We start from the raw sequence: 22,693 nt of genomic DNA on the forward strand, positions 1-22,693 counted from the left end.
AAAAATGAAAGAAAAAAGGAAAAAATTGAAAAGGAGACAAAAGAACGAATAAGAAGCATGGCCGGATTTATGCGTAGAATCTTCGGAGCCGGGCAGCGTTCCAAGGGTTTGGCTCTAAGCGATTATCCAATGCATTGCGAAGGCAGTAGGCTCCTCCAGTGAGAACTTCATCTATAATGAAGGGACCTTCCCATTTTGGTTTGAGTTTGTCCTTTTTCTTCTCCGGGAGGCGTAAAACGAGCTCACCGACGTTATAAGTCTTTGCCCGCACTTCTCTGCTTTGGTATCTTCGAGCTTGTTGTTGGTAGAATGCGGAATGGGCTTTTGCGACAACGCGCTCCTCCTCTGGGCCATCTAAGTCGTCCTGCCGATCGAGCTCGGCCTCTCTCTCTTCATACATGCACACTCGAGGTGAGTCATGAATAATGTCGCAGGGCAAGACAGCCTCTGCGACGTACACCATGAAGAACGGTGTGTATCCGGTCGTGCGGTTGGGCGTGGTCCGCAGCCCCCAGAGTACGGAGTCGAGCTCCTTGACCCAGTGTTTATCCGACTCCTTTAGGGATCGCACTAGTCTGGGTTTGATGCCACTCATTATCAGGCCATTGGCCCGTTCAACCTGACCGTTTGTTTGAGGGTGATATACGGAGGCGTAATCAAGCTTGATACCCAGATTAGCACACCAATTTTTCACCTCATTGGCTGCGAAGTTAGAGCCGTTGTCAGTAATAATGCTATATGGGACACCATAACGGTGTACAACACCGGAGATAAAATCTATCACCGGTCCGGCTTCAGTCGTTTTTTACTGGTTTGGTCTCTATCCACTTAGTAAATTTATCCACCATAACCAATAAATATTTCTTCTTATGGCTTCCCCCTTTAAGGGGTCCGACCATGTCTAGCCCCCAGACCGCGAAAGGCCAGGTAATGGGGATCGTTCTTAGGGCTGTGGGCGGCATATGGCTTTGATAGGCAAAAAGCTGGCATCCGACACAGCGCTGTACAAGGTCCTGTGCATGTGCTCAGGCCGTGGGCCAGAATAAACTTGTACGGAAGGCCTTGCTTATGAGGGCCCGAGCTGCGGCGTGATGGCCGCCGAGGCCAGCATGTATTTCGGCCAAGAGCTGCCGCCCCTCATCTTTGGAGATACATCTTTGAAGAACTCCAGTAGTGCTTTTCTTGTAGAGTTCTCCTTTGTGAACTTTGTAGGCCTTAGAACGTCGAACTATGCGACGGGCCTCGTTCTAGTCATCGGGAATCTCCTCCTATTAAGGTAGGCTAAGAAGGGTTCGGTCCATGGAGCTATTACCGCCATGATTACATGGACGGAAGGCGTTGGTTCGGTGCATGAGCCCCTGATGATATCCGAATCGTGTTCGGCATTCGGGGGTGTGATCGGCGCCGGAATGGTATTTCCGCTCTCGTCCTGCCATACCACGGATGGCTTGAAAAGCCTTTCCACAAAGGTGTTAGGCGGGACAGGGTCGCATTTAGCGCCCATTCGAGCAAGGATGTCCGCTGCTTGATTACTGTCTCGAGCCACATGATGAAACTCAAGCCCCTCAAACTGAGCTGATATTTTGAGGACGGCGTTGCGGTAGGCCGCCATCTTTGGATCTTTTGCATCAAATTCTCCACTTATTTGAGATATCGCGAGATTCGAATCCCCGCACACCTCGAGGCGTTGTATGCCCATAGAAACGGCCATCCGGAGACCATACAGTAGTGCCTCATATCCGGCCACGTTATTGGAGTCCGTATACATGATTTGTAATACATAACGGACTGTGTCCCCTGTAGGGGATGTTAGGATGACACCAGCTCCCAATCCGGCTAACATTTTGGAGCCGTCGAAGTACATCACCCAGTTGGAGTATGTGCCGTACTCTTTAGGGAGTTCGGCTTCTGTCCATTCGGCGACAAAGTCGGCCAACACCTGAGATTTAATAGCTCGACGTGGCTTGTATGTTATTTCAAATGGTAAGAGCTCGATAGCCCATTTGGCAATGCGGCCGGTGGCGTCTCGATTGTTTATGATGTCATTGAGTGGTACCTCGGAGTCCACCGTGATCGAGCACTCTTGAAAGTAGTGCCGCAGCTTCCGAGATGCCATGAAAACCGCATTCTATCTTTTGATAGTGCGGGTATCGGGATTTGCATGGTGTGAGGACCGCCGATACATAGTATACTGGTTTTTGGAGTGGGAATTTGTGTCCCTCTTCCTCTCGTTCGACGACGAGCACAGCACTCACCACCTGGTGAGTTGCAGATATGTACAACAACATAGGCTCGCCGATGTTCGGTGCGGCAAGGATTGGGTTGTTTGCTAACAAAGTTTTTATTTCTTCCAACCAGGCTGTTGCCGCATCCGTCCACTCAAAGTGGTCGGTACGTCGGAGCAGGCGATATAGCGGCAGTGCCTTTTCTCCCAATCTGGAGATAAAGCAGCTCAAGGCTGCCACGCACCCAGCTAGTTTTTGGACCTGCTTTAGGTCTGTTGGCATTGCCAATTGTGACAGGGCTCGGATTTTGGACGGATTTGCTTCGATTCCTCTATTGGAAACAATGAATCCGAGCAGCTTTTCGGCCGGAACGCCGAAAACGCGTTTTTCCGGGTTGAGCCGTATGTCATATGTCCAGAGGTTGTCGAATGTAAGGCGTAAGTCGTCCACCAATGATTTGACATGTTTAGTTTTGATGACTACATCATCTACATATGCTCCACCGTCTTGCCAATTTGTTTTTCCAGGCATGTTTGAATCATGCGTTGGTAAGTGGCGTCGGCGTTTTTGAGTCCGAAAGGCATAGTGTTGAAGCAGAAAGGCTCATATGGAGTAATGAATGCCGTTGCGGCCTGATCGGATTCCTTCATCTTAATGTGATGGTATCCAGAGTATGCGTCGAGGAAGCACAGTGAATCGTGTCCTGCAGTTGCGTCAATAATTTGGTCAATGCGGGGCAGTGGGAAGGGGTCCTTAGGGCAGGCCTTGTTGAGATCTTTGAAATCGACACAAAGGCGCCAAGATTTGTCCTTCTTTGGCACCATGACCAGGTTTGCTAGCCAGTCCGGGTGTTTGATCTCTCTGATGAACCCGGCTTCAAGTAGTTTGGCTAGCTCCTCCCCCATAGCTTGTCGCTTGGGTGCGAAAAATCGCCGCAGCGTTTGCTTGACTGGTTTGAACCCCTTTATTATGTTGAGGCTATGTTCGGCCAGTCTGCGTGGGATTCCTGGCATATCTGAAGGATGCCAGGTAAAGATGTCCCAATTCTCGTGCAGGAACGCTCTTAGAGCGGCGTCGACCGTTGAACCCCACTGTGCTCCAATGGCTGTTGTTTTATTAGGATCCGTTGGGTGTACTTGAATTTGACTATTTCATCTGCTGGTTAGAAGGAAGTGGATTTGGGCCTCTTGTCGAGGATTACATCGTCCTTGTCCACTGTAGAGAGCAGAGTGGTTAGTTCCTCGGCCGCGAGGGCCTCGGATAGCACCTCGAGGGCCTCGGATAGCACCTCGAGGGCCAGGGATGCAGTTTTGTTTTCGGCGCGGAGTGCTATATCCGAATCACTAGCGATAGTGATAACCCCGTTGGGCCCTGACATTTTGAGCTTCATGTACTCGTAATGGGGTATGGCTTGAAAGCGTGTGAATGCATCTCGCCCTAACAGGGCGTGATATCCGCTGTTGAAAGGTGCCACGTGGAAGAGTAACTCTTCGGACCTGTAGTTTTCCAGCGTGCCGAATACGACGTCGAGTTTGATCTTCCCCGAGCTTTGTGCTTCTCGACTAGGGATGATGCCTCGGAAAGTGGTGCCGCTTTGCTCAATGCGACTTTTGTCCATCTGCATTTTTTGGAGCGTATCTTCGTAGATGATTTTCAGTCCGCTGTCGCCGTCCATGAGCACTTTGGTGAGCCGAAAGCCATCCACTATTGGGTTTAAGACCAAGGCGGCTGGTGCTCGGACTGATCTGGCCCTTGGCTCGTCATCGACGGTGAAAGGTATCGCCATGTCATTCCAAGGATTTATTGCGGCTACCTGGCTGACTTCGGCAAGGTTGCATAATGCCCTTTTGCACCGGTTGTTGGAAGAAAAGGTCTCGAAGAGCGTAAAAACGTTGAGATCGGCGTCCTTGAAGGGCGCCTCTCTGGAGTAATGTTGGTGAGGATGGCCTCGCCGCTCTTAGCCACCTGCCGGAGTACCCAACATGCCCGAAGGCTATGTGTTGGTTCGGTATTCGGTGTCGTATGTATCTGACAGGGTTTGTCGAGCAGGTCGTCAAGGACAGTTCTGTGTCCCGTGAAGGAGTTAACTTTTTTGTCCATGAGATGATAGTCAGGTACCCCATAAGGGTGCATCCTTTTTGTCCGTCCGGTGGGCTGCTTGAAGGCAGGCGGTTCCCACCGAGCTGTCTGGGCCTTCCAAGCGCTTTCCATTGCGCAGTACTTCTGTACGATGGGTGCCAAATCTGCAAAGTGCAGTATGCGGCAGCGATTGAGGGCGTTAAGGATTCCCTCGTCCCTACAATTGCGGCAAAATACTGAAACCGCGTCGTCGTCGCAGCAATCTTTGATCATGTATTTAACAAGGAGGAATCTGGCCCAAAACTGATGGACCGTTTCCTCAGGTTGCTGCCATACATACATTAGGTCACATACATCTGGAGGACCTGAATTGCTTGGGGAATATTACTTGCGGTGGGTGGGCGGGTTAAAATCCGAACCGTGACTCGCTATTACATCCGGAGTATGAAGAATTCGCGAGGTCACCAACCCAGGATCCGGGGTGTCCTGGCGGCCTTTGTGCTCAACGCATGGTTCTATGTTCGGAGGACATGAGGTCTCTTCCCGAGGATGGGTATCCGGCTCGCAGGACTCGGACATCCGAACATAGCTTGTTCTTAACTTAGGGGGAGAAGTATTCTCGGCTTGTTCCTCCACGACCGCTACCAGATGGGTGATCGGGGGGGGCCTGATTTCCCTCTGATCGGGTTTAAGCCCAATCCGATCGTAGGCTGTTGCAACTCCTGGGGCGGCGATGCGATCTAGTAGCTCGTTTAAGGACGATACATCTGCTGGATCCATCTTTTTGGGGTGTTCAAGGCCGATGCGAAGACGATGTTTAGCGGTTTCGAGGGCTGCCTTTGGCTTAACGGCCGCACGGGTGCCCATGGTGAAACTGCCGAGCTGGAGGACTTGTCCAGGAGCTAGAGCCCCTCCAGAGGTAATGTTGTCGTTAATGACAAGGCGAGCCATCGATCCCGCCATCGACGACACAGTGGAACTCTCAATGAAAGCACCAATGTCGGCGTGAAAACCGGCCAATCTCGGGTAGGGGGTCCCGAACTATGCGTCTGAGGATCGAAGGTAACAGGAGACAAAGGGGGCACGATGTTTACCCAGGTTCGGGCCCTCTTAATGGAGGTAATACCCTACTTCCTGCTTGATTGACTTTGATGAGTATAGGGGTTATAAGAGTTGATCTACGTACCTCGAGATCGTAATGGCTAAACCCTAGATATCTAGCCTGTATGATTGTGATAGCCTCTACGGACTAAACTCTCCAGTTTATGTAAACACCGGAGGGGCCTAGGGTTGTACAGAGTCGGTTTACAAAGAAAGGAAACTACACATCCGGACGCCAAGCTTGCCATCCACGCAAGGGAGAGTCCCATCCAGAGACGGGGGGAAGGCCTTCTATCTTGTATCTTCATGGCCCATCAGTCCGGCCCATGCTATATAGCCCAGACGCCCGAGGACCCCATAATCCAGGACTCCCTCAACGGCGACAGCGCTGCTCCGGTGAGAAGCGCAGGCCAGCGACGGCCGCTAGGAATAATCCATTGTCCGTCGTGTCCATCGCCGTGCGTGAGCATGTACTGCGTGCGACGCGGGAGCGAGCTCGGCCAGCGATGGCGCCGGTGGCCCAACAGGCGCTCGCACACCCGTTGGGGACGGGTGAGGACGGGGGTGACGTGACTCGATGAAGCCGAGGAGGAGAAGAGCCGCGGCGGTGGGGATGGGCGAATCCGGCCGCATGGCACCATATCTGGCCGCGACACAAGGTTCCGGCGGACGGCATCCAAATCGGCAACAGGGGATCTTGGGCATTTGTCCATGGAGGTTCCTGAGCCGGGATGATTGGCAGATGAGAGAATGGGAGTGAGGATGAGGTGAAGGAAGGAACATGAGGAAGGGGGAGCTGGGCAGTGCTAGGGCGTAGTTGCCAGAGACCAGCGGAGGGGAGCTCCGGCTCGGGCTAGTCACGACGGGATGCGCGAGGTCAAGGGCATGGCACCAATGGAAGCGTCCCCGATGGTAGCTGCGGCCCAAGAGGAGCTACTACTGGCGGTGGAGACGACGGTGCCAAGGTTAGGGTTGCACCGAAAGACTTCTTCCCGTGGCGCTTGATTGCAGACAAGCTAAGGGCCGGGGATCGAGAAGAAGAACTATTATAGGGGCCAATTTTGCATAAATATCCAACCGCCGTTGGACCTCCTGTCTACATGGCCAGGGTCAAAGCACCATGCAGGCAGGACAGCGGTGGTCAGAAGGAATTAGGACCTCAGGTGAATAACTTAAAATGATTTAGAACCCACACGTGCATTTTGAAAGAATTTGGACCCGATCAACACTTTCGTGAAAGAATTAGGACCAAACATGCATTTTACTCAAAAGATAGTAAATAAATAAAACAGTGCTTTGTGGTGGGTCTAAGCCTATGTAGCGGACGCTGGATCACTGCCGAGACAAGCCCGGGCAGGACAACCCGAACATTGAAGGAGGCTTTGAGGGGTCCGGTTGGATAAACTTTTTGCTTCTCTCTCCTGTCCGGTTAGTGGTTCTTCGTCCGCCCGGTCAATTTGAGGAGTCAGGCTGTAGATGGTCTTAGTGCTACCAATGCACAATCTTCCGCCATGTTTTTATTCTTTGATAGCGCCTACTCCGCCCCGCTTTAGCACGCGCTGTGTGCTGCGACAACATCGACCTGCCGCGTCATGGTATGACGGTTCTCCACTCAGGCGCATAGTCGAAGGTGTGGTCTTGTGTTGATAGGTGAATGCCGAGACGGGATCGGGAATCTTGGATCTTGTATATCTGGCGGCAATGACAAGTTTTTTTATGCCTGATGTTGCCGCTATGGGCGAGGACGACAAGGCCGTGCTATGTATGTAGCTGTTGAGATAGAGAAAGTTGTGTTGCCATCACAACTGATGTAAAGAGATGGTTGGTATGGATATGGTTGTTGTTGTAGATTGTTTTGATCGCTTCAAAGGTTTTTTTTACTCCACCAAGGCATAGTTCAGGTCATGTATGACGTTGCTAGTTGTCGGTGTGATTTTTGTGTTTGTGCGTTGATGTTGGATATGTGCTTCGTAACTATGCAGAGGCCAGGTGTGTGATTTCTGAGTTTGTATATGCTTGATGCTCCATTTTGAGCAAATAAATTCTTGAAAGTGTTTTTTTATCCCGAGCTCACATGCTCACTATGAACAATAAATCCGAATAAATAGTGAAAGTATAGAAAAAACTATGATTTTTTCAATAAACATAATGTTTTGACTGCCTTTAATTTTTTGTGATGAAATGACATTTATGGAGGTCCGGGCAACAAAATCGACCCTCCAAATGCTTTCAACCATAGTATTTTCGGAGCATTGATTTAGTTATTTTGCTTAAGCATCCTCGAATGTCATTTCACCACAAAAAATTTGCACAGTTAAAACATTCATAAGTGTTTATCATAAAAAAAGTTTTAGATTTTTTTTTACCTTTCATGAGGAGCGAGCTCGGGTTCAGAAAACTCTGTGTCCATCTTTTATCGGTAAGAAAATCAACCCTGCTACATATTCAAAATTAAAGAGATCGGGAGAGAGGCGTTTTGACTCCCGGGCTCAAATGAGCTCGGACATGAACAATAAAATCATTAAAGATAGGAAAAATTCAAATCCTAACTTTTTTGTGGTGATAAGATGCTTGAGTGTGTGATGTTCATGTCAAATTTGGTCAAGTTTGGACATTTGAGGAGTCCTTAACAAAAAAATCCAGGCATGTTAGAAAGTTTGAAATTCTGCAATGTTCGGAGGTCATTTTGTTCTTTATGCCTTGGACTCCTTGAATGTCCAAACTTAACCAAATTTAGCACGGGCATCACACACTGAATCTTCTTGCACCACAAAAGAAGTCAGATTTTTTTTTATTCGTTTGCTATTTCTAACGATTTTACTGTCCATCGGGTGCAGATGAGCCCGGACTCAAAGTTGAATATCCGAGAGATCGGTTCTAACTGCTTAGTAGTAGTATTGGCTTATCAATTTCGCAAGCCTTTGTGGGACGCCGCGTTGCATCCCCTATGATGAAACTGATTTATCCGAATTTTCCAAATGTTTGCATCTACGCAGATTCGACTGGTCGGGGTACCAATCGTGCGCCTCACTGTCCCCGTATCTCCATGAGTTATGACAAGCTGGATTGCACAACATAATGTGTACAGGGGAATGTGATACCACCACACTGTGTATTATGCGATATGCGTATGCTTTGCAATGGTCCAGCCAGCGCGACCGTACGTTCCTTCCTTCCCCGGGGTAGCGTATGGCTGGCCTATATGAGCAGCTGACCTGTGGCTGATGTGGACGGTGCACTGGCATGAGGCGATGCCGCATCGATCGCCCAGAAGACGCCGTGTAAACGCGGAGCTTTCCTGCGTTATCCGACTCGGATCTTTTCGCATCGCCATGAAAGGCACGTTCATGTGAGGCCTTCAATTCCGGGCTGCGTTCTGGTGTTGTTTTCTTGCTAGCTTTCAGCGTCACTGCGTTAGCCGGTAACATGGGTTCGTTAAGATGTCCAACCAACTCAATGCCCTCCAAATTGGAGTACGGGTCCCTTGTAATATTTGGAGACCGTGCAGGGGTTTCCCTCAACCATCTTTTCTTGCTCCTTTTCCGTTTTTGCAGCGCTGGACCTACACGATTGATGTACTGAACTAACAAGAAGATACCTCGCACGACTGCTGTAGAAATAGAGATTTTTTAAAAACCTAATAGAATTCTAGTATAAATTAAATATGCTGGGCACTAATGCATGTTGCATTATAAAGAGGTCCTCGTGTATATATCAGACAATAGAGATTTTTTAAAAACCTAATAGAATTCTAGTATAAATTAAATATGCTGGGCACAAATGCATGTTCCATTATAAAGAGGTCCTCATGTATATATTAGACAAAGATAATCGCAAAACAATTATCAGACAATTGTTTCTTTATGTGAAAAGATCAAATGGATGTTAACAGACCAAGCTAGCAACTCAGACGGCTACAACAATTTTGATGATGTAGAATCACGGCATAAAAATAGTAGAAAACAAGAATTTTAAAGCAGAAATTAAACATATCACAATTACATATGATGGGATTTTGAATCCACCCAAAGTGCAACTAATGCATGTTGCATACAAGAGAGACTCTCATGTCGTGATCATACGAATGTTAGTGAACCAAACAACAAATCCAACAGCTACAATGTTTTTCACAATGTGAAAACTTGCATACACAACAATAGTTATTAATAACTTGTAGTGGATATGTCTATATAAAATGTATTATGCAATTCATTCTCGTTTAGAAATGTATTATGCCCTTGTCTTGGAAATGATATAGTCAAGTTGGATGTTGGGAAAAGATATGTTCCATTTTTGTACACAAGAAATTTTTTCGAATATACGATGAACCTTTATAAAATAAATGGTGAACAATTTTTAAAAAATATGATGAACATATTTTAACACATCATGATTTTTTTTCAAGTATATGGTGGACATTATACAAATACAAGAAAAGTATCTTTTAATACACGATAAACATTTTTTCCTAATACATGTTTGAAAAATAAATAAAAATCAATTCTTAAACTTGTTGTAATAAAATGTTTCCAAAAGCATCGTTTTAATAAAATCATAAAAAAAATGTCTAACCTATGGCCGCACTGTGGGTGATATAGGATAGGGGCGGGGGGTCTCGGGCGTGCCTATATCGCGCTAACAGCGACACAAATGGCTGCCTCGCCCCCTTGCACACTACAGTGAGTCGATGGTTGGCCGTCCCAGTGGAGACATGGGCTGTTGTCATGATGTCACATGACAGAATGTTAACTTGACAATAAGCTTTGTTTCTTTTATTATTATTTTTATTTTTGGAAAATATATTAAGTCAGTAAAAATATGTTAGCGCAATTCTAGAACAATGGTGATCGCTTAAACAAATGTTCGCAACAATGGAAAAATGGTTCTGCATTTCAAAAAAATGTATGTGAAAATTTTGAAAACGTGTATAAAAATGTTTTTCACGGTATAATTTTTTTCGTACCATTTAAAAAATATATGTGGCATTTTAAGGAAATGTTCCCGTGTTTCAACAAAATATTTGTGACATTAAAAAATGTTTACACAATGTTAAAAAAAATTCGCATAGTTTTGTAAAAATGATCATTACATTAAATCTTTCAACGTATATTTGAAAAAATGTCGATTATGTACTCAAAAAGGGTTCTAAACATGTATTAAACGAAAAATATACATCGTGTATCTAAAAAATGTTCAACTTGTATAAAAGATATTTTACATGTACATCAATAATGTGTATTTTGTCGTAAATAAAATTCATGTGTTACGAAAACAAACCAACGAAAATTGCGTAGAAAACCAAGAAAGAAACAAAGAAAACCGACAAATAACAAATAAAAAAACAAAGAAAGCAGATGAAAAACAAAGAAACCAGAGTATAACAAAGAGAAAAAAGAAAGAAAAAAACAGTGCAGAAATAAAAATCCAAATAAAAAGGAAAATAAGAAAAGGAGAAATCATGAAAACAAGAAAAGAACCAAGAAACCCCGACCCCAAACAATGAAAATCGGACAAAGAAAAGCCACACAAAAGACCCACCGCAAACAGTGAAAAACAAGAAAAACACACACAGAGAGAAAACCACATGAACTTCTAAAATGCTGGGCTGGCTCGATCGCACCGCTCTTCAGGCGAGGAGAGCTACCATCTCGCTAGTGAGTCAAATATAGCTCCTGTGGGGGGTCTCAGTCACTTTTAGGCGTGTTGTGTGTCACTAGGGTCAAATGGCCCAATCGGCTGGAGAGAGGGCATCTTCAACACCGACCCTCAAACCGCCCACAACCATTCGGACCAGACGGTCCAGACGTCGTTTTCCATCCAACGCGCACCTGCTTTCATTCGTGGGCCTGCCAGGACGTCCTTTTTGCTCGCAAACCTGGGGCTTTGTGGGTGTCCGGACCACTGTCACGTTCGCTTCCGACAAATCCGCCACACCCAATATCCTCTCCCTCTCCCACGCTCTTTCCCGCTAGAGCGGCCACTCCGCATTGATGCCGACCCAGAGTGGACATGACATTTACTGGTGCTGGCATTGAAGCGGCTCGCCGGCCGAGAGCGCCGCCCGCTGCATACACCTTCTCTCTGCATTGAAAGGGCATATGTCTGCCCGCCTTCCTTCATTAAACCAACACATGTGTCGAGGAACCTGTTTCGGCATCCGACTGCCACATGTTTGTCCTTGTGTCGGCCGACATTAAACACCTCTCCAGTTGGCATCTCGCATCCGCCCGTTATTTAAACGTCGCCAGGTGGCGGACAGGAACCACACCATACCTCCGCTCTCCATCTCCTCCTTGTATCACACCCGTCATGGCTTTCGGCTTCGAAGTCTTCTAGGACGGACTCTCTGGCTATTAGAAGGAGCTCTCCGGCATTAAAGCTGCTTGGGTTGCCCGAAAAGCCAGCCAAATACAGGCTGGCTTGTCGACAAGCCCGCCGGAGCCGGCGCCATCGCCATTGCCAAGCCGTCCTCACCTGTCCAGGTTGGCCAATGCTGTATCCCCGCACCGCCACGAGCGATGGTGGCAACGCGTCCGGCAGGCGAAGAAAGAAGCCATGTTCGCGGATGCTGGCGTGGGGGGGGGGGGGGAATTTGACTGGGCATCGACGACGACGTTGCCAACTCCACATTGGCCGTGCCCGACGCCACGACCAACCAAGCCGACACGTCCGCGGCCACCACCGGCACTGAGAAAAAGTAGAACATTGGTAGGTATGAAAAAGGAGCGGAAACTTTTCGCTTTTCTGACAGAAAAAAATGGGAACAGAGAGAAAAAATGGAAGGGAAAATGAAAATTTGCAATCAAAAATGTAAACATAATTTTTATGCAGAAACAGAAATGGAAACAGAACAATGTTTTTCGATGGAACAGGCACGGAAACGAAACTTTCTGTTTCTGTTAATATGGAACTTTCCGTTTTGAATACGAGCACATAATTGAGCCCTACACAAGATGAGTAGAATGGCACGGATGACCCAACGAACACATAATTAAGCCCTACACAAGATGAGTAGAATGGCACGGATGACCCTACTTCTACATACTATATTCCCTAAATCTAGAACCGATTAAATTTTGTGGATTTGTTGAGTTTTTTACAGCCCCAAACTGGTAAATCAGATGATGACACGTGTGATTAGTTTGGGATCTGGGTGTGTAAACTATTTGGATGTGCGCTTCATTTCTTCTGGTTCAGTTCCTGGTCAAACATACGAACTGTCGGTTCAGAACCCAATTTGCATTTGGCTGCATGCAGGTGGGCGGATGTGATTTGTTGACTGCATGCATCTGCTAACGGATGACTAAGGGGCTGTATGACTTGTGGGGTTGCATGCATGGTTCGATTTGCCTCCAGTACGTGTCCTCAGTTAGTTTTGTGGACATCTCCTGATGTTGCATGCGTGTCGGCTTGATGGTGTACGTGTTGTTTTACGGTGCCAGCGCGTGGTTAATTGGTTCAGCATGATATTCATAGGTTGGCACGTGTGCAGTTTCCACAATTCTCGGGCAGCGCTGCTGTTGCCGCTTTTCTCGACGGTCTTGGTTGTTTCCTGCTATCTTGCTTCCTGTCTCTGGTGCTCCGGCTATAAATACGTGATCCATCGCATTGTTTCTCCCAGTCTCGCATGTTGTGGTTTTTATTCGTAGATGGATCGTTGTAGCTCTTGCCGAAGTGGCCTCCGTCGTCCGGGTCACCCTCTTGGAATTCGCGGGGCAGCTATTGGGCATACTGATCTGCGGCTTCGTCGTCCGGGTCGTCCTCGTGGAATTCGTGGGGTAGTTACTGGGCGCAATGATCTGCGAGGTCGTGGTGTGGCCACGCCGGAAGCTGTTGGTGGTAGTCATCGGAGCCATCCTGCTGTTCATCGTTCCGTTGGCTTCCCATCTACTGGTCGGTTCAGTCTATTTGATCCAACTTTTGCTAATCCTTGTTGTATGTTCACCGCGTAATTAGGTATTTGTCTGGTTGTTTCATGTAGGGGTTCAAGGTCAGAGTTCCTCTGCTGCCGATTTGCGTCGTCGGCGTCAAGAGATCCGACTAGGAAAGCGTCCTGTTGATTCTGCTATTGGTGAGTTCGTATGTTCTTGCTTTGTTTGGTTATTCAGGTTGAGTTTTTCCAGTCTTTCATTTACTTATTTTTTAATTACCTACTTCATTTTCGTCTTAATGCAGCTCATTCTTCGTGTGGCTTTGGTTTTCCGGGTGATACGAACCCTGCCGTTTCCCAACCCAGTTTTTTCGTTGTTGTCGTAGAATTGTCACGGCAGATGTCCTCGACCTAGGACTTACTCGTGGAGCCATCGCAACTAGGAAGCTTAAAGAGGTTAAGCGGGACAAGGAATACGAGGGTTTATACTGGTTCGGCCCTTTACGGTGAAGGTAAAAGCCTACGTCCAGTTTGAGGTGATATTGATTAGGGTTACGATCACCAGGGAGCTAAACCGCTATGCATGGCTTTCGATGAGATTGTTCTTGTCCCTAAACCGCTGCCGGGTCGTTCCTTTATATAGGGAGGCTGACGCCCAGCAGCTCTCAGAGTCCCGGCCGGCTCATAAGAGTGTCCGGCTCGGACTCTCCACTATCCTTGCCTTACACTACAAGTTCTAGCATAATAATGATTGCAACTACGGGCTTTAAGCCATATCTGGGTCTTGAGCCCATCTTTGGCCCACTGTCTTCAGGCTTGGCGCCGGGCTTCTGGTAATGACCATATGAGTAGCTCAGCCCCTCCTGGCGGGTGACTCTAATGTCTATATTCTCAATATTAGGCCCCAGATTGATTTGAGCCGGCTCATGTCAATCTTCCATTCCTTCGACAGAAAAACCTCCGGCTCACAATTGTGTGAAGGCCATAACCCGGCGTGACGTCATCCTCCGGACTCCGGATAATCCGCCATGACGTCATCTTCCATTAAGCCCATTTTTTACTCCGCCAGATCCGCAACGGATCTTTTTCTTTACTGTCATCCCGAAAATCGAGGCGTTTCGTGGGGAGATAACCACGCCGTGGTTTCCTTGATTGTCGCGCCCACTTATGAGCTCGCCTTATAAATAGGCCGGCCCGACGGGCTCTCAGCCACTTCTCTCTCCTTCATCTTCCTCCTCGCGCCACTGCTCCCTTGCCCGAGCTCTGCTACTGTCGCCGCCGTCGCGCCCCCGGACTTCGTCAACCTTGGCCGCTGCATCACCCTGACCCGGTCCAGATAAACGGCGGCTACCTCCGCTCCTCTTCAGCTCCGGTGAGTCCTCGCCACTCCATAGGGCAGATCCGCACTAGGGTTCGAGTAGTTCGTCCGTGTTCTTCGTAGTGCGCCACGGGCCTCAGTAGATTTGATTTTTACTGCCTCCTTTTGATCTTAGACTTACATAGAACCGTTGCGGTGACTGTTTAGCACCCATTTTACATGCAAGCAGCTCTATTTTTACTGCATAAAAACCTTGTTCGAGCCCAAAAACTTCTCCGGTCTCTGTTTCTAGGTCTAGAAACTTTTCTTTTGCCCGAATGTTTTGATCCAAAATTTTTACTGCGATGTGTGAAACCTGTTTTACCACACTTAGTAAAAATTGCAATTATTGAATCTCGGCGGTTTACAGTTCCGGTTTAAAGAAACCACACGCCGTAGATCCTTCCGGCTTAAAGAAAACCATGCGCCATAAAATTTTCGGCTTAGCTTGTGATAAAGCCTGTAGACAATCAAATTACTCTCAATCCCTCGGGCGGCTTAAATAGCCCGATGCACTTAAATGTATACCATTAGTCCCCTTTATAAGCCGCCACCTTGACATTGAACCGTAGATTTCTTCCGGCTCATAATTAACCCGGGCGTTTTTCCTTTTATCATAGACTGCCGATTTTCACCATGCCTCCCAAAGCCTCCATTACTTGCAACTGGATGAGGTCCAATGTCACCAATGAGACCCTAGCGGATTTTGTTAAGTCTGGATATCTGCCCAAGAAGGATGTCATGTCCTACCGTGCCCCTGACCCGTCAGAAGAGAGACCACAGCCAAAAGGACGGGGAGGTAGTGATTTTTGCGGATCACATGAGCCGGGGCTTCGCACCGCCCGGTTCAAAGTTTTTTTAGGGACGTTCTAAACTTCTTCGACTTGCGGCCTCAAGACATAGGACCCAACTCAGTGTCCAACATCTGCAACTTCCAAGTCTTCTGCGAGGTTTACCTTGGAGAAGAACCTAGTCTGCTGCTCTTCAGAGAGCTTTTTTATTTGAACCGTCAGAATGAGTGCGCCAATGGGCCAAGTCTGGAGTTAGGTGGCATCTCCATCCAACGGCGTAGGGATTGCCTTTTCCCTTACGCAGAGCCGCCGAGCCACCCAAAGGACTGGAACATGACTTGGTTCTATTGCCAAGACACGTCACCGGCTGATGAAAGTCCGCTGCCCGGCTTTCGCCCATTGCGTCTGGAGTCAACCACCCATTGTCAGACAAACTGACTCCGGCGGAGCGCCAGCCTCTGCTCCCCACTATCAACAAGATCAAGGCTCTACTGGGCAATGGTCTGAACGGAATCGATCTGGTCCGGGTCTGGATCTCGTGGCGGGTGATCCCATTGAGCCGCCGCCCCGGCTTAATGTGTGAGTACACGGGCCGAAAGGACGACCCTCAGAGACACAGCCGCAATGATCTTCCTGAAGACGTTGCAGAGGAGATGACCAAGGCTCTTTTAAACGAGAGCCTGGCAGACTGCGGAAGGACCGGGTTAGCCCCCTTCTGCAAGACCAACCCAGCCCCAGCGGTAAGCCGCCAATCTGATTATCCTATCTTCTTCTGTATATAACTTTCATCTGAATCGTTTGAAGAAATCATCATTGTATTTTTCAGGCTGACGACAAGTTCTGGCGGGTCAAATATGACCATGAGGCGGCCAAGAAGGCCAGAAAGGTGAAGAAAGCCGCCAAGAAAGCCGCCCCTCGCAAGAAAGGAAGCAGGCCTACTGCTTCAGAGCTGATGCAATTAAGCGACAGCTCCGAGTCAGATGTAACCCCTGATCTTTTAGATCCTTGCTATATTTGTTGTTTGCTGCTATCCGCCTTATCAATACTTGTTCATTGACAGGATGACACCGGCGCAAGTAACCCGGTGGTTGAAGAGGTAATGTCACTTTCCTCCGACTCGAAGCCCTTGCCAAGGCTGAAAGTCCGAAGGGTAACTCGGAAAGTAAGCTTTTCACATCCTTTAGCTTATCAAGATCCTAAATTTATTTTGAAGCGACAGGTTCATGAGAGCCGGCGTCACACCCGGACCAACAAGGACACCGACCTCTCCTTCGAGTTACCTGACGCATCAAGGAAGCGCCGGACTGAGGTTATTTCCCACTTGTACCCTTTTCATCCGTTGGCGGGTGTTATACGTCAGCCACTCAATTCTTCAGACTCAAATTATCAGGAGACCTCCCCCTCTTCCGGCGACTCTATGCAGTCAAGTCTGCCGGCTTTCAAGACCGTGCCCGGGTAATGATAACCCTCTTATATTTGTTCTGGTCTTTGCTCATACTTTTTATACTAACCTTTGTTGTTCTTTCAGTGCCCAGGCAAAGCTCACCAAGAGAGCTAAGAAAACCAAGTCGGCCGGAGAGCCGGATTTGCCTGAACCGGAGGTGACGGTCCAAGAACCGCCAGCTGCCTCCGCTCCCGAAGCCACCACTCCAATGGACACGGCACCTGTAGAAGCTTCTGCTGACCCGGAGGCCTCCGGCTCGGCTCAACCAACAAATGACCCGGACGTGGTAATCACCCGGGCGGAGTTCGTTGAGCCGGGGAGACCTACCGTGCTGGCCAAGTGCTCCGCTAAGGGGGAGTTGCTGCAGCCCCACCGGGTGAACCTGGACCTCTCCGACTACGCCAACCTGAGCATCGGAGAGCTCGTCTCTGGATACATCAGCCAAGTGCACAAGAGCCGGGACGCAGAGGTTGCCATGGTGAACCAGATCCAGCAGAAGTCTGAGGTATCATTCTGCTGTCCTCTTACTTACTGCATAGTTACCTTTCCCATGCTAGCCCCCAAGTCGACGACTTATGATTGAATATGTTGTAGACTTAGGTTCCGGCTTACTCAATTGAGCCGGCAGTTTGTAGATAGATACGTTCAATATGCATTAGCCCCCAAGTGCCAAGTGTCTTTGCTTGGAAAACGCTTGGGACTTTAAATTTGTAGAGTAATTGTTCATGCCATAACCCGGAAGTTTATACAGGCTGTTGGCAAGAAACTTGAGGCTGACCTTGCTGATCTCAAGAACCGGCTAAAGATGCAAGAGATGGAGACCCGGAAGGCAAATGCCAAGTTCGTGTCCAGCATCGCCGCGCAAGAGAAGCTGAAGACGGAGTTCGACGCTGAGCGGAAGGCGTGGGCCGAAGAAAAGGTCGCACTGGTGAACCGGGCTGAACAGGCGGAGAAGGCTCTCTCTGAGAAGACCGCCGAGCTCTCCGGCCTAAAGCGCCAAGTGTCCCAGATGGTGGCCGCAGTCTTCGGTAAGTCGTCTCGCCGGCTTTCATCAAGTTTAGAATGTGCATATCTCATAATTTCATCCTTGTCGGCGGCTGATCTGCCTTTGTTAAACAGGTCCCAGAAGTGCCAACCTGAATCAGAGTGTGGTGACCAAGCTGAAGGCCGTATACACCCTGGTGGAACAACTCTACACCGGGTCACAACGTGCCTTGGCTGTGGTGGCCCTCTCCAAGGAAGTGCCGACTCACCTGGCGGAAGTCCTTCGCCGGCTCGCCGTTCTTCCTCAACGGATCCAAGAACTGCGACGAGCCTCTGCGAGAGCCGGAGCGATTGCTGCGCTGAGCCGGGCTAAGGCGTTCTTGCCAGATTTAGACCCGGCGGACATCGCCCTCGGCTACCCAAGTCTGAAGGAAGACGGCACCGCCTTTGATCAGAAGGACTTTTCAGCTTGCGTGAAGGCCGTACGCCCGGTGGCCACTCTTATTGGCAACGATACCGATCTGACCAAGTACCGGCCGGGCTACGACGCAGAAAATCAGAGGATTCCTACTCCGCGCTATGAAGCCCTCAACTTGATCCCGCCGGCTCGTCAGCACACTTTCGCCCCGGAGATTGACCCTTTCGGGTTAATTGATGAGGAAGCCCAGTTCGAAGCGCTTAGCGGCATCGACTGGAAGTCATCAACCTTCCGGGTCTTGGGATCAACCGGAGGAGAAGGAAGAGATGAGCCGGAGACTTCCACTCAGCAAGCGTCTTAACTTCCGCAGCCGGTTTACCAAACAATGCTCCACCCTTTTAGACTTGATGAATTTTTTAATAGAGTAGGTGCAACAGTTTATCTCTGCCGTGCCATCGTGCATGTATTGAATGCTGAAGTCTTTTGAAGTTGTCTCTTTGATGTCTCTCCGGGTCATAATCAATCCTCTGTTTTTCTTAACCTCAAAAGAGGTGCCTTTAATTATCCTGCATAGAAGGGCAAATCACAAGTCTCGAGGCGGCTTACCGCCCTGAGAATCATAAGTTTTAGATAACCCGGAATATGAATCAAAAAGGACTTGTCTTCAATGATATCCTGAATACAGCCGTAAGAACATACTTGACGGCCTGCAAGCATACTTCCGGTTTAGATAACCCGGATAAGAAGGTTGGTACCGCAACTCCGGTTTACCTGTCTTATAACACCCATTGCGTTCAGCAAAACTGTAAACCCAAGTTAAGCCGGCAAAGTGAGACCCGGCCGTACACACTTGGAATAATCAGACAAAACTGACTATAAACTGGAAGAACTTAGGGGCTTCCGGTTCGAATACGACCAGAGACCCGGCCCAAAGGGGTTATGCTAAGATTCGAATACGATCAGATAGCCCCCAGTGGGTGTGGCGATGCCAATCAAGAGGGTATCGACAGCTATGTTCTCTTTGGTTCGAATACGACCCATGTTTGAACAGGAAGCCCCCAAGTGATTTTAAGAATTGTTTAACGACGCAGATTCGAATACGATCCACGTCGGTTCCCAAAGGGGTGAAACCATGATTCAAATATGATCAAGGAAAACTCCCCAATGAGCTCGGCACTTTGCCAATCAAATGGGTATCGACAGCTATGTTCTCTTTGGTTCGAATACGACCCATGTTTGAACAGGAAGCCCCCAAGTGACCTTGTTGCTTATGGCTAGATTCGAATGCGATCATAAGCCGGATCCTCCTTCAAGTCATCATGTAATCTTGCAATGAAAACAACACGTGCATATTTGGAGGAGAAAAAAGGACAGAGGTCCTGCTTTATTGCTTATCATAATATATACATGGCTGAGAGAAATATGTACATCACGAGAGCTGGCGACTCAAGGGTAGTAAGGCCGAAGCTGAGCTATGTTCCACGGTCGACGGGTCTCTTCCTCCGACTTACGTGAATCTTTATGCTCCCGAATGTCAATGAGGTAATATGACCCGTTGTGCAGGTTCTTGCTGACCACAAAGGGTCCTTCCCAAGGCGGGGAGAGCTTGTGCGCATCTGTTTGATCCTGGATGAGCCGGAGCACGAGATCGCCTTCCTGGAAGACCCGGGTTTTAACCCGGCGACTATGATAACGGCGCAGGTCTTGTTGGTAAATCGCGGAGCGAGCTGCGGCCACATCACGCTGTTCGTCCAACAAGTCAAGAGCATCTTGGCGCGCCTGTTCATTGACCGCCTCAACGTAAGCCGCCACTCGAGGTGAGTCATGACGGATGTCACTGGGGAGGACGGCCTCTGCCCCATAAACCATGAAGAAAGGCGTGAAGCCTGTAGACCTGTTAGGAGTAGTGTTGGTGCTCCATAACACGGAGGGCAACTCCTCCACCCAACAACCCGGCGTCCGTTGCAAAGGGACCAACAGCCGGGGCTTGATACCCTTCAGAATCTCCTGATTAGCTCTCTCAGCTTGACCATTGGACTGAGGATGAGCAACCGAGGAGACATCAAGTCGGATATGCTCTCGTTGACAAAACTCTTCCATGGTGCCTTTGGACAGATTGGTGCCATTGTCAGTTATAATGCTGTGCGGAAAGCCAAAGCGGAAAATCACCTTTTTCATAAATTGAACCGCCGTGGCCGCATCGCACTTGCTAACTGGCTCAGCTTCCACCCATTTGGTAAATTTGTCAACTGCCACCAAGAGGTGGGTCTTCTTATCCTTGGACCTTTTAAAAGGCCCAACCATATCAAGCCCCCAGACCGCAAAGGGCCAAGTAATTGGGATCATCCTCAGCTCCTGAGCCGGCACATGAGCCCGTCGTGAGAACCTCTGGCAACCATCACATTTACTGACCAAGTCCTCTGCATCAGCATGAGCCGTCAGCCAATAAAAACCATGGCGAAAAGCCTTGGCCACAAGAGACTTTGAGCCGGCGTGATGGCCACAATCCCCTTCGTGAATCTCACGCAAGATCTCTTGACCTTCCTCAGGGGAGACACAACGCTGAAATGCTCCTGTAACACTGCGATGATGCAACTCGCCATCGATAACAATCATTGACTTAGCCCGCCGGGTTATTTGCCTGGCCAAAGTTTCATCCTCAGGCAACTCACCCCGGGTCATGTAAGCCAGATACGGCATTGTCCAGTCTGGTATGATATGGAGAGCCGCCACCAGTCGTGCCTCCGGGTCAGGGACAGCCAAATCTTCCTCTGTAGGCAACTTAACAGAAGGGCTATATAGGACGTCCAGGAAAGTGTTAGGCGGCACCGGTTTTCGCTGAGAGCCCAGCCGGCTTAAAGCATCCGCCGCCTCATTCTTCCTGCGATCGATGTGTTCCACTTGATAACCCTGAAAGTGCCCAGCAATGGCATCAACCTCGCGGCGATAAGCCGCCATGAGAGGATCCTTGGAATCCCACTTGCCTGAGACTTGTTGAGCCACCAAGTCTGAATCGCCGAAGCACCTTACCCGGCTTAAGCTCATCTCCTTAGCCATCCGAAGACCATGGAGCAAGGCCTCGTACTCAGCCGCGTTGTTAGTGCAAGGAAACAGCAACTGTAGCACATAATGGAACTTGTCACCCTTAGGGGAAGCCAACACGACTCCAGCCCCTGAGCCCTTCAACTGCCTGGACCCATCAAAGTGGATAGTCCAATATGTGTTATCCGGCTTCTGCTCGGGCACTTGTGACTCTGTCCAGTCATTGATGAAATCCACTAAGGCCTGAGATTTAACAGCAGTGTGTGGCACGTACTTGAGACCATGAGGTCCAAGCTCTATAGCCCACTTAGCTACTCTCCCTGTGGCCTCTCTATTTTGAATGATATCACCAAGAGGGGCAGAACTGACCACAGTGATGGGATGACCCTGAAAATAATGCTTAAGTTTCCGGCTCGCCATGAACACACCATAAACAAGCTTCTGCCAATGCGGATATCGCTGCTTGGACTCAATGAGCACTTGGCTGACATAATAAACCGGCCGCTGAACCGGATGCTCCTTACCCTCCTCCTTGCGCTCCACCACCATAGCCACACTGACGGCTCGTGTGTTCGCCGCCACATATAATAATAAGGGCTCCTTATCAACCGGAGCAGCAAGGACTGGAGGCTCTGCCAGCTGCTTCTTCAAATCCTCAAAGGCAGTATTAGCTGCATCATTCCAGACAAAGTTATCAGTTTTCTTCATCAACTGATATAATGGCATTCCTTTCTCACCCAAACGGCTTATAAACCGGCTTAAAGCAGCGATGCAACCCGCCAAGCGCTGAACGTCATTTAAACACGCCGGCTTAGCTAGGGAGGTGATGGCCTTGATCTTCTCCGGGTTAGCTTCAATGCCTCTGTCAGAAACCAAAAAACCCAAGAGTTTGCCTGCAGGAACACCAAAGACACACTTGGCTGGGTTAAGCATCATCTTGTAGACCCGGAGATTATCAAAGGTTTCTCTCAAATCATCTATCAGGGTTTCCTCCTTTATGGATTTAACCACAATATCGTCCACATAAGCATGAACATTGCACCCAATCTGGTTATGAAGACAGTTCTGTACACAACGCTGATAAGTCGCCTGTGCACATTTGAGTCCAAAAGGCATAGACACGTAGCAGAAGGCACCAAAGGGAGTGATGAACGCCGTCTTCTCCTGGTCCTTAACTGCCATTTTAATCTGATGATATCCAGAATAAGCGTCCAAGAAACTTAAGTGCGCACAACCCGCCGTAGCATCAATAATTCGATCAATACGGGGAAGGGCAAAAGGATCAGCCGGACACGCCTTGTTTAAGTCTGTGTAGTCCACACACATCCGCCAAGTGCCGTTCTTCTTGAGCACGAGCACCGGGTTAGCTAACCACTCTGGGT

At 48.8% G+C, this 22,693-nt stretch overlaps 1 protein-coding gene across 1 annotated transcript; it reads left to right on the forward strand.

Annotated features, from left to right (window-relative positions):
• The first annotated feature begins 13,043 nt into the window (after positions 1 to 13,043).
• LOC123171076 (uncharacterized) lies at positions 13,044 to 14,234 on the forward strand. The gene is made up of 3 exons (XM_044588734.1): positions 13,044 to 13,298; positions 13,387 to 13,476; positions 13,581 to 14,234. The coding sequence occupies exons 1-3, from the start codon at positions 13,055 to 13,057 to the stop codon at positions 13,688 to 13,690; spliced, it is 444 nt and encodes a 147-aa protein (XP_044444669.1). The 5' UTR covers positions 13,044 to 13,054; the 3' UTR covers positions 13,691 to 14,234.
• Positions 14,235 to 22,693: the final 8,459 nt, after the last annotated feature.

The sequence above is a fragment of the Triticum aestivum genome, chromosome 1D, assembly GCF_018294505.1.
Source record: "Triticum aestivum cultivar Chinese Spring chromosome 1D, IWGSC CS RefSeq v2.1, whole genome shotgun sequence".
Lineage (NCBI taxonomy): Eukaryota > Viridiplantae > Streptophyta > Magnoliopsida > Poales > Poaceae > Triticum > Triticum aestivum.